This window comes from Leptinotarsa decemlineata, unplaced genomic scaffold (assembly GCF_025532065.1).
Source record: "Leptinotarsa decemlineata unplaced genomic scaffold, Ldec_3_MD MMD2_tig00026299_RagTag_RagTag, whole genome shotgun sequence".
Classification (NCBI taxonomy): domain Eukaryota; kingdom Metazoa; phylum Arthropoda; class Insecta; order Coleoptera; family Chrysomelidae; genus Leptinotarsa; species Leptinotarsa decemlineata.
Window position 1 is genome coordinate 6820894 of NW_027412676.1, and position 13254 is coordinate 6834147.

A 13254-nucleotide genomic window follows, 5' to 3' on the forward strand; every position below is an offset into this window, starting at 1 on the left:
AATAAGGCACAAGGAGATGTTCTGAATTCTTTATGTTTCTGCTGCTGCAACAATGCACCGAAACTTAGAGAGTTTGTGCAGTTTGACCTAGACCCTAGACTAATGCCAGCATAATAACCCTCCTGCTTTGAATGATTGAAGCTCGTCTGATTTCTTTTCAGTTAGAGAACTGGGTTCACGCAGACTGTACTAGACTTCCCAAAAGTATTGTAATCAAGAAGTTCTGAAGAGAGAACATATTTTTCTCGACATACGATTGGGTTGAAAGACATCAGTTTCTCAGATTTGCCTCTAATATGCATTCGAAATCTATGTGATCACCAAATTTTACAATAGCCAAATCTTAAATGTTTAAATACTTGCAACTGATAATGGCATCATATTGCAACGAACGGTCCTAACAATATTAACATTTATTTGATCAGATACTTCATCCAAACTAAATTCTATATAAACAAATTCATCATATAACATCTAGATACCCATTAAACAGTGTAACGATGTCACTTTCCAAGCAATTAATTTCTTTCATTAAAGTTAATAAAATGCTCAAATCAATTTGAAAATTTTTCATTGTACGAATATTCACGAAGACGGTTTTCCAAACCAGAGAATGTTTGACTCTTTTCAGTTTCTTATTGAATGATCGCCTCTTCAGATATAACAACATCTGGATTCTCAGATTCATTCAATTCTCCTTTAATGTCTTTTGAAATATATTGTACATTTCTTCATCAGTGAAATTCGAGTAAGAACCTTTCGATGCACTGAGCATATATCAGTGAAATAATTTTTCATATCCTGTTGGCCCTGTACTATTTGCATGACCCAGGTAATTAGCTGGATATCCTATACTGTTGTGAATTTAGAAACTAACATTAATGAATGAATACTCATGACTATTCTATTAGCCGTCATAATGCCAGTTCACATATTCAAGAAACACTTTATTATGAGATTTTCACTGAACAAAAACGCTACATTTGCTTCGCTATAGCTTCTACAGGCGTGTCTTCACATTCAAATTAGTGACATCTCGAAATATGCAAAATAGTTCAGTAATTACAATCTGAAATATGAACAATGAATGTGACTCGGTGATTTCTTTATGTGTATTATTATTTCCAGTCACTATTTGGGGAATGAGATCAATTCAAATATTTCGTCATGAAGAGTAGTTCACATTACATGACCGGTTTGTGAGACACTTCAGATATCACTATTGCCGTCCAGATATTATTGTTGTACAGATTCAGATTCTGTATTAACCATTTGTAGCCAAGCTGTGCTTGGATATGGCAAATCATATTATACTTAGTAGCACATTGCTAATCATTTTTTAAAAATTTGAAATTCAATAAATTATTTTGAAAGTACAATATTCATACAGGGGCATACTTACATACAAGTATTATCATAAATTAGGTACTTTTACAATAGTTAGTTTTGCAGTAGTTTTGCAATAGGCTGTAGAAAGCATTCATTGTCAGCATTTTTTAAATTTTTTTCTTGAAGAGAGGGTGCGATAATTCTTTTACATTATTTGATATATAATTATATAGTGCAAGTCCATTATGTTGTGGCGATTTTGTATAATATATGTGGTTGAATTTTTCGATGCGAAGGTTATCTCTGTTTCTTGTTTCATACCTGTGTCTATCACATTTCTAGCATAGCAATCTTTATTAGTATGTATATACAGTAATATATTTAAAATGTATATGCAGGGAAATGTCAATATACCCTTTTGTTCAAATACTTCTCGGCATGAGTCAAAAGGTTTCATATTATATATAATTCTTATTATGCGTTTTTTGGAGAACGAAGACTCTAGTCCATTCAGTTGCAAGACCCCAACTGATTATGTTGAATGATAAGGTCGAGTAGACTACGGAGTAATATACTTTCAGGAGATATGATTCATGAAGAGATTTTTTTAGTGTTAGGAAGGCAAAGCAGCTTTTTTTGAGTGTGTTACATGTATGCCTAAGAATTTTGTTGAGCTTGATAATTCATGTTGATTGTTGTTTATATTCAGATTGACAAGGTTTGGTTTATTACTGCGTGCACTGTTGAATTGAATGAACATAGTTTTTTGTAGGTTCACCACAAGATGGTTTCTTGTACACCATTCATAGAATTGGTTCACTACTGAGGTCACTTTCACATTAAGAGTACTCAGCGAAGAGCCCGTCACTATTATTGTCGTATCGCTGCATACATAAACACCTTTCCCCCTTCAATGAAGTCAGGTAGGTCATTTATGTACAACAGAAATAAAAGTGGTCCTTAGATACTCTCTTGAGGGGTTTCAATACCTACATTATATTGGCTTGAGAGATCATTCCCAATTTTCACATATAATTGCCTTTCCGTTACATAGAAAATTAACCAGTCTTTGATAGGGCCCCGCAATCCTAAACGTTCCAGTTTTCTTTCGAGTTCAGCGTATCGAAAGCCCGCGTTAAATCAAAGAATATACCGAGAACATATTCACCATTATCAAGAATGCTATATATATACTGGGTGACCTCAGTTGTTGCAGTTTGGGTTGATAACCCTTTTCTAAACCCGTGTTGACTGCCCGAGAGAATGTTATATTTCTCCAAAAAATTTGTTAAGCGTATATAGATTCCTCTTTCAATTACTTTGGCTATTGGACTCAATGTCGTGATTGCTCTATAATTTTCAATTTGTTGAGGGTCACCCTTTTTATATACTGGAGTGGTTTTTGATATTTTCAAAATATTTGGAAAATGACCAACTCTCATTGTCATATTTATAATTTGAGTGATATAGAAACTGAATTAATTCCGACAGGCTTTGATAAGCACTGTTGGTAGCTCGTCATATCCGTCATATCAAAAACTACTTGAAAAGTTATTAACCTGTGAATGGACCGAATTGTTTTTTACTGTTAATATTTCATCACTGAGGTATATTTTGAAACACTTATACATATAAAGTTTTGAATATGATAGAAAAATTCTGCATTTTCAGAATATTTTCATGTAAATATATGTATAATACAATAAGTTATCAACAGTAAGTTGAAATACAAGCAGAGAGAACCATACAACAATTAAACACACGGATATGCGTGTGTTCAATGGAAATTAACTATATTCTACTCGAAAATTTTGAGAATCCATGAGACTATCCCTAGGGTTTTCGAAGGCCACTGAGTTGCATTCCCATAAACGTCCCATGAATATTTGAAATTATATATCCATAAGATGTTCGAAGGCGACTTCCTTCAAGGTGAAAATCAAAGTTGAAAAGTACAAGATACATGTAGCAGTTCATAACACAGCTGTTCAAATATGTGTTATATATTGTAACGGTATCAAAATGTTGGCCCTAAGCTCAAAACCTATCTTATCTTCATGCATTATATGCAGGGGTGGATTTACCAGCAGGATGGAGAACGACAGATGAAAATTAAAAAGATTTTGGTATGACGGTTTTTTGATATCTTACAAATTTTTCCTCTCTCACATTGCACATTCCGCGACACATTGTTCGGGCGTGTAAAAAAAACACTCAATTCATTAAAAAACACGCTTTTAAAGAACATCGAACTAAAAAGTTGAAAATATTTTTTTCAAATAAGCTTGAAACAATAACGAACAAAAAATACTAGTATTATTGTGAAGAAAGCGACAGGCGCTTGATATACAAAAAATATGGCACAAAGCGCCCACGCTTTTTTCACAATAATACTAGTATTTTTCGATCGTTATTGTTTCAAGCTTATTTAAAAAAAATATTTTCAACTTTTTAGTTTGATGTTCTTCAAAAGCGTGTTTTTTATTTTTTTTAAATCAATCAATCAATCAAATACGTTTATTATATCTTTCGGTTTGCTACATACATTTTATGGTGCCCTGCTTTAGGCTCGTGCCTCTTCAGGGGCTTTTAGTTTAGTTTTTTCAAATAATATTTATTTAGTTTGATTTTCTTTTGAACAACCTATCAAGGAGGTTACTTATAGCGCCATCTGCCTGCGAATAGATCAAGCAATAATGTTGAGAGTTACGTACAGCGCCATCTGCCCACGATGTATTCCAACATTTGTTATGGAATTGAATCAGATATCATTCATAGGATTGCTTCACAATATAGTAAATGAAGAAGGTGAAATTTCTCTTACATGGAACACTGTCATCCTCACTGTAGGCATTCGATGTTTCGCCGTAAAACATTTATTTTATCAGCTCTCCAGTACCAAATAATGACTTTGTGACACGGAATGATTCCAATCTACTCATGTCATCGGTGACAGTACGTAATGACATTAATGATGAAATCATAGGCATAGGAATTTTGTTCAAATTGAAAGGGGCAAATTTTCAGGAAATATTAATTTTTAGGAAAGTATAGTTTTGGCTTTCCACTGCTTCATCTTGATTCAAAAAATGTGGTAATCTTCTGAAGAAGGGAAGGAAGCAATCAGTTTCAAAAAAGGTGACTCTTTATGAAGATGTGTAGATTATGCAGAGAAGTAACTTTCATGCACAAACTGGAAGAGATAAAACTCTTTATAGAGTTTACTTTCGTGAAATTGATTGCTTTCTTTCTGTCATTGAAAGTAGAAAGCCAAAACCTTTCTTTCCCAAAAATAAATCGGTTCCAAAAGTATACCCTTTTCAATTTAAATCAAATATTTTGTTTTCCAAAAATATAAAATTGTTTTGTTTTTCATTTTCAGAAGTAAGAGTTTAATTCACGATTGATAAATTCTGAACATTTTTGTTATTTACCTGTTGCAGTAAATACTTTTGTTTTCCCTTATTTGTTTTTTCATTTTTGGGATTCAATGATCTTCATTTCGATTAAACCCAATTTGAATATCTCTCAGAATAAAACAATACCGGTTGATCTTGCAAACAAGTTGCTGAAATCATTCGACAGTACTTTTCGGAATGCAGTATGCAGTTGAATTGATAATTAGTGTACGTCTGATGAGTTCTTATGATCAAAACTCGTCTCATAAAAATTGTCTTATTGCACATGCGCTTCATTTGAACTCAGGTGCCACTTCGCATAATATCTAAACCGTTTTTCTCGTGCTGTTTACGCCAAGAAGAACGTGTAAATGGCTCTGTTGATGTTACGTGTTTCCTTGTCTGCATTATTTATCAGTGGTGAGTGGATCTTAAAAATTATTTCTATTGTTTTCATCCGTTACAAATTCATTATAGATCTCATTGAAAAATTGTATACAACACGTAGTACGACTAATTATTATAAGTGATTAATCGAAATTACCGATAGCAATCACATTCAGAATACTAATGGGAGAAAATTCATCTCTTCCAGAAAATCAATATACTTCACTCATTCACAACAAATGATCTAATCATAGAAAATAACATACCAAAACTAAAATATTTGAAGGAACTCCTTATGAAAAATGTGAGTCTTTTTTGGTCTCGAAGTCAAATTCATATCAAAATCACCGATTTTATAGTTTTCATATCGTTATCGATGATTAATTTCAACTCAAATGGGCATTGAATTGAGTAGGGCTTCCGCAGTTAGGTTCGTTATACATTGTCCATTAGGGTGGTCACAAAAAATCAATATTGGAATTTTTTTGAGGGGATCTCCCTAAAATTGACTAGGAAATGAGATTGGTGAAGTTTCAGCTCAATTGGATAAGGTTAACCCGTGCCTCATCAAGGTTGAAGTTTTTACTTTTTATAAAAATTGTTTTTCTCCAATGAAAAACCGAACAATATTGCAATATTCAATTACATCTGCTGTCCAGATTTTGCTTTATTCATTTTCTCAAAGGGTGTAGTTGAAATAGTTTTCAAAGTAAATCCAGCACAATCTAAATTGAAAATGATGAATTCAGGAGAAAATAAATACAAAAAGGTATTGAAAACAAGAAGAAATAATGTCCAAGGTTCCATTATTCCAAATATATAAAAGGAAGCCTTTCAAGAGAAAGAAGTTATTCTTACTATTTACCTCCACAATTGATTATCAGATTGAGGTGGTATTGGTTTAGATGACGTGGCTTTTGAAGAGTCCGGAAAAGTTTTTCGACATTCCGAAACAACTTTTTCTTCTTCTTTTGTCAAACAGGAATTGAAGTCTTGGATTAAATTTTCATTTATTCAATATGGTGGCAACATGGTAAATAAAATTTTTCCCAAATAATTGCTCCAACAAAACGCAGGTTCCGTTGAGGCGACCAGTATTCACCCTAGTGATATAAAAACACATTGCCTGGATTTTTTCAACTGTCCCCTACTGATAATACAGCTTTACCCTGAGTAATTCCCATACCATTTTCAAGCTGATGAACTTCTATCAACTGTTCTCCATCCACACAACTGACCAAACCGCTACCCTTTCTACATTTCCTTTACTCAAAATATCTGCAAGTAATTTTCAGTCCCAGTGCACAACAGCTTCTTCTTAGTTGAAATTTTTGAATCTATATTTGATAAGCTCGGTCCTTTGCTTTGTTGCCTGCGTAGTTGTATTAAACTTCTACTTGCAATTTAATTCTGTGAGTCAAAACCTAATGTCTCTGCAGTAGTTACTATTATTCGAACTGCGTCTCTATCTGAAATCTTACATCTATCTAACAAAGACATAAAGACAATTTTTTGGTAATAATCTCTAGCGAACTTCTTTTCATTTATTTCTGGTACTTCATTCTCTGGTGCTTCATCTCCATCTCTTTTTGTTCCTCTTCTTCTGATGTGCTGCTTGATGAAGATTCCAGTTGTGCAATTAAATGTACGTCTTCTGAAATAAAACAATAAAGCGGTAACAAGCAGTAAGCAAAGCACTCACGAAATAGGCTTCAAGTCAATTTCGAAAGTAAAAAAGAATAGAAAAAACATAAAAAGGGAGAAAAACTCTATCAACCCACTATCAACTCTGCTGCTCATTTCTTTCATTTTCGTTGTTCTTCATTTACAAAATTCACGTCAACGCCTCCCATGCAGCCTGGACGTCTTTTTTTCTCTGGAGTAACAAAACCTGCTTGTGTTTTTTGTGTATTCTGATGAGCAATATCAAAAAGGTCATCAAGGGCTGATTCGAAAGCTTCTACTTTTTCATTTTTGAGCTGTATTTTTGAATCTATTAGGGTTTTTAGTAGTTTTCTCCACTCTTCGTGCAGTTTTACAACACAATCTTCAAAGTGTCTGGTTGACATCTCAACTTTCTTCCAAAAAATTACAATTTCCTATATTGGTATTCTTTCAACTTCTCTGGTGCATTCTCATATGAATAGGTACCTAAAAATGAAAAAACACTCTCTTGAAACTCTATGGTACATAGGGAGACCAACCAATTTCCAGGACCGTATTTTAAAGCGAAATAATTTTTCCAATTATAAATAAATATCACCGAAACATCCTGAAATATAGAATAAAATGTAATTTCTCAGTATGAAGTGAATGTCTATGATCCAAAAACTACAACAAAAAATACAGGTCCGTATTTAAAAATTCAAAGATGGGGGTGGCCCAAGTCAGATGACACCTTGTATAAAAGATTCATGGACATATTCTGATAGCCCACATCAAGTGTCAACAGCACCACAGATTTTCATCATGTCTGCGAATAAAGAAGATATAGACAAAAAAATAATTTGGGATTATTTGGTTTTTCCTGTAAATCTCCAGAACCGAAAGAGATATATTGAATGTCTTCACATCATTGAATAGGTATTTGAAATACGCAACTTTACCATGATTCAACCGACACTCTATCTTTTATCGTTTACGAGAACCCTCATAAACGAATTTGAATAGCCCTGTATATTGTTCTTTAATGTATAATATTCAAAGGAAACAAAAAATTGATCGAAAGCGATCAATTTAGATATCTTTCTTGCCATTTTCCACTTGGAAAACAAAAGAAATCTTCAAATATAAACGTTTTAACGAAAAAGTGATTGGAGTAAAACTTAAAGATAGCAACATTTCCTATCATCGAATTTCTGAAAAGAAAATTGCAATTTTTAGCAAAAAAATCGTTTTTTTTTTCAAATTAAATCTCAATGATGAACGGAATAACATTATCCAATTGATCTAAAACTTTCCAAATCTCATTTGCTAGAGAAATAGCAAGTAGGTATTAGAGGGGTCCCGCTGGCCTTATACCTTGTGACAACCCTATATGTCCATTGTCGACCATCTTACTTTTGAATTTAAGTTTTGTCGACATGAGAAGTTAACATCATCAAAAGTATAATGAAGCTCATCATATTTCAGAAGATATTTTTTAATTTCTCACGGGTCTCCAGTGAGTGTCTTCTTTTTCGAAACGCCTCATCTCATTGAATTCTTTTAATTCCAGAAATATCTTCTGAAGCTTCCCAATGCACAAAAAATAACGATTGCATTCCACTGTCACAATGCAACCCTCAGTATTTAAGTAGCATCCTCTATCCATGCCACAGCGGACTGAATTTGTATTGTTGTCCCACAAAGGCAGCAAAAAATGAAACCATCACCAATCTTCTCAATAGAAGAAAGCATTTGTTTCCAGTTAATTGTGGAGTTGTCGCTATCGACAACAAAATCACAGGTAAGTAGATTTGTAAGAACAACAGACCGCATGAGTGTTTCAAGTGGAAAAGTTGGCCAATTTATTCATTTACTTATTTTTCAACTTTGAAATACGAACAGAACATAAACAGGATAAACTGATTATCTATATGTATTCTCTATATCAAAATATCAAATAACACGAGTTGACTATATGGTGAATTTCATCAGTTCGGTCTTCCATTGTCTAATATGATATGAAATGATTTGAAACCCCTGAAACAACCAATAAAATTGAATATTGAAAATGAATAATTGAAAATAACAATAATATTAGGCAAAAAGCTGTGAAATGAACTCACAGGAAAATAAAATACAAGCAAAACATTGAAAATTTAACAATCAAACATAAGCCAAGTTACTTCGCTACGTTTCGATTGTTAGTATCCACAATGAGCTTCGGGTGATAACTGGACTTATTTCTTCGAGATCTAACTATTTGTAGGTCATTCGACTACTGTCAACTATTCCCTCTTCCCTCTCACCGCTTCATTGGTTTTAAGCGGGAGGTTTCCATATGTTTCGTATCTTAAAGCTAGATTCGCTGAATATTGTTGGACAATATTTATGCTGTTTTTTTGAACTGCCTCCTGAACCAGTTTTTCTCACTTCAGATGATCCCTTTATCAAGACATTAAAAGGAATAAACATTCTCGAACGCTCGACCATATAACAAAGAGTATTCTTTAAACAACAGCCCAGCAATTTTGACTGCATCCCCAACATCATTCCGTATTTCTCCTTAACTAGTCATTCAAGTAGAACTCTTGTGAGTGATATCTGATTTTTATTCCACAACGAATGTTTGAAATACAAACTGAGTAGAGAAAAGTATCTTCTGTATAATTCATATATATATATATATATATATATATATATATATATATATATATATATATATATATATATATATATATATATATATATACCGAACACACACTCTCTTTGGCAACCTTGAGGTATCTCACGGCGGCTTACGCGAAGGTTTTGCAAGGTGCAGCAACATTACTGTCGTTGCGCGGCTTCTACAACCTTCCTGGAGTTCCCCTAGTGGAGGCGTTCAAGTGAGGGTGCTTCCTGCAGGGGCAGCCGGTTCCTTGTCTTTATTCAGCACTTACAGTTGCTGCTACTCCTGCCTCTTCCGCTCTCTTTCTCCTTTCGGCCTCGGCGCCTTTGTATTACATCATGAGTTGATCTGCTATGTCCAGCCTCATTCCGAGCAGTAGATTTGGGTGGACATTTCTGTTCATCCTCAACCACCACCATAGACTGAGGTGATCACTTCTGTCCAGCCTCGGGATTGGTTTTTGTGATGTGTGTTTTGTTTGTTTCATATATGTATGTTCCCACGAGTAGCAAGGGAAGAGTTGGTCACCTCTGGCAGAGCCCTGCATTACCAGAGGAAAGCTGATTACAATGGGGTTTCACCCGGTTCCCCAAGGAGATCACCCTGCGGCCATTCAGCTGTTGGCACGATTCCTTACACCTTAGCTTGGGTAGGCTGGTCCACGGTGGCATGTTTCGAAGGCTTTTGGGGAGTTTTAGTTCCCCTGACCCTACTTATTTCTGCCATTTACCAGGAGTAAGGCGATCCCGTCCGTAAGGCTAATATTGGCTTCCCGGGCAGGGCCCCCAGTCTCCTGACCGTTCCCCTATCCGTCACCTGGGGACGCGCCCCATAGGTAGCCCAACCCATGGGTCTTACATTATTCATTGCTGATGTTAGATTTTGGAACTGGTTCTCGATCCAGCTGTTCCGTGATTTTCCATCTAAATTCTCCTGCCTGGTGGATTTCACTGCAGTAATTATCTCCTAAGTGGGTACATATGTTGACGCAATGAGAAAGTTCAGACCTTTCCTCAACAAGAATTCCCCTAAGTCAGTAAGGGGGCGGGAACTCATGTTGATGACGTTGGCGGCTTCGTAGATGTCCTGTTTTCGGACTACATATGGGCATTCTTTCCTCTTCAACTTTCTTCACTTTCTATTCATTTTCAATTTTTAATTGTATTGGTTCTCTCAGGGATTTCAAATCATTTTATATCATATTAGACAATTAAAGTCCGAACTAATGAAATTCACGAGTGAACTGCTTATTCATCAACTGTCAAATATACAAAAGCATAATTATTTTTTTTCCCAATTCGCGAATAAAATATTGTATGTTCTCTACAAACCAGATCTGTTCGACGTGGATGCTTTGTTCACTCACTCAGTCGACCGCAGTATTAGTCGGTTGTTCAAGCCGTAAGCGATAGATTTTCACTTGCTATCATCCAACCCGTGTTAGGAATCACACGTTAAAGGGTAAGACCTCTTTGGTTCGTAGCTCGCACAAGTTTCGACTTCTGAGGGTGGTTGTTCGTAGAGGTGCGCAGCTGGTTCAATGGAAAAACATATTTTAAACATATTTATCATGATAATCTTGGATTCTTAACATTACTGTTTACATAATTCAATTATAAATAGCTTAAAGTCTTCATCATGAAACACTAAATTAAATTACCAGAACATGGTAAATGAGCCCTAATATCTCAATGGCAGTTAGCTTCATAATTACGATATCATTCTCATACGAAAAATAGAACCATGATAATGCTTAATTTACTGTTCACTGCTTTTCCAGTGTAAGCTGCGGAAAGAGGCAGAAAGCAATTTTTCATTCTTGGCTTTGCAACGGAGCGCCATTACAATTGTTCAGTTTTGGTATCGTTTAGTTTTGTTTAGTTTTGGTTGGAATTTTTTGATGATCACATAGATGGAGTCTTCGTAAAGGGAGTCTGCGCATGCTATCGGCATGAAATTTGGGATAGACAAATGTGTAACACTCCATCTCAAAGACAACGATGCAGGGATTACGGAAAGGATGTACTGCTCATAGATGGAATCATCTCGCACCGGAGAAACTAGAGAGATGCACATCGGGGTGCATCTCTCCGGTAACAGCAGTGAAGAACTCTACGGCAACTATCAATACAAACTCCGACAGATTTGGTCATCGAAACTGTCGTGAAAGACCGTGGACTTTTGAGTTTGGAATGTTCACATGACACAATGGTACTGGATGGAGCCTGTGAAGTCATCAGGAGATTCCCTTCTCTGAATGCTCCGCGACCACGAGAGAGTGGGAGTTGAAGTATTCAGGGCAGCTGCGAAGCAGCTGTTTAGTTTTCGACGCTTAACAAGGAGAACACAATTTTGTCACCAAGTTGGAACCTGTTTAGCAAAAGTTACAGATGAAAGCCACAGAGATCACTTCACTTCTAGAGTATCAGAAGCATAAGCCAATGCATGGGATATTTCTCAACAACATTGAAGACCACGGCTTATCAAGGCACATGACTATTGCTTCGCTTTGTTGAAGTCGGAAACGGAGGGGTTCATCATGTCCCGTCAGGATGGTATCTACATCAACTTAGTCCACCGCCATCGCGTGATGGGTATAGAAGTTCCTATAATTGGGTGCAAGACCTGCTGTGAGGCGCCTGAGACCCTAAAGCACTTGCTATCAGCATGTCCAGAATATGTGGACACAGCTTATCCTAAGAGCTCTTCATTCCAATCTATGGTACTTTTACGATATTGACAAAACGATATTTACAAACATCCGTTTGCAAAATCGTTCTCAATAAGTTTATTCCACATAAACGCAGTTCTCCAGATGGAACAGTTTTCAAACAGTGAAGTTGGAGGTGTATTGAGTTGAACTTGATATGCACTGCTCTCGGTGAAATCAAATGTGCCAAGTCACTTGAACACTTTCCGTTAAAGTATAAAATAGAGAGAAATCTCCAACCTTTCTTCGATGTTCCAGACTATCAAGGTTGCACGTGATGTTCGCCTCTCCAATCAGGCGGATGGCTCTTTTCTGGATGGAATCCAACAACTTCAGGGTACGTTTGGGGGCAAAGCTCCATACATGAGAACAATACTCCAAACAAGGTCTGATCTGAGCTTCATATAGCATCAGTAGTTGCTGAGGTGTGTACAGTTCGGAACAGTGTTCCAAGCTCTTGAGAAACAACCATTGCAATTTCAGCGACATGATTATGCCAAGACATATTGGTGTCCATTTCAAACCCCAGCAAACTTATCGAAGCAAAAAGCGGAATTGACTGACCTGACATTATTATATCCGGTTCGGTGACATTTATCTTCTTGGAGAAAACCGATGCCTGGGTTTTTGTTGCATTGAATTGAACATGATTACTTTCACCCCAATTCGAAATCACTTCTCAATCCTCATTGAGATATGCAACATCCTGCTGCTGGTGAAGATGTGCCTCCGTAGCCGATGTCTTGGAATCCAAATGGAATGACGAGACAAGTGTACTGTCGTCTGCAGAACAATATATTGGATTCTTGGTTGGAGACAATATGGTTTGGAGACAATGTGGATTCCTGGGGAACACCAGCGTTGATGGTGAAAGTATTCGAGAGATATCCATCGACGGCCACTTGCAAGTAACGTTTTTTCAAGAAGCTGAAGAGTCATACACAAAAATGATCCGACAAGTCATAGCATCAAAGTTTGGCCAGCAAACCCTCATGCCAAACACGGTCAAAGGCTTCAGAAATATCAAGCGTAACAGCTCTTGATTCTCCTTGTCGACCATCCTAGCAAAACGATATCGGTCATGGAGTTTTCAGCTCCCGGTCAGAACGAATATC

The 13254-nt window shown here is 36.0% G+C and overlaps 1 protein-coding gene across 2 annotated transcripts in view; it reads left to right on the plus strand.

Annotated features, from left to right (window-relative positions):
- Window positions 1–4998: 4998 nt before the first annotated feature.
- Window positions 4999–13254, plus strand: part of LOC111512304 (melanization protease 1) — an 85976-nt gene continuing 77720 nt past the window's right edge. For both annotated transcript variants that reach the window (XM_074180784.1, XM_074180785.1), the window contains exons 1-2: window positions 4999–5147; window positions 8332–8562. In XM_074180784.1, coding sequence (XP_074036885.1) covers window positions 5099–5147; window positions 8332–8562 — 280 coding nt within the window. In that variant the 5' untranslated portion in view covers window positions 4999–5098. The remainder of the gene's footprint in view (window positions 5148–8331; window positions 8563–13254) is intronic.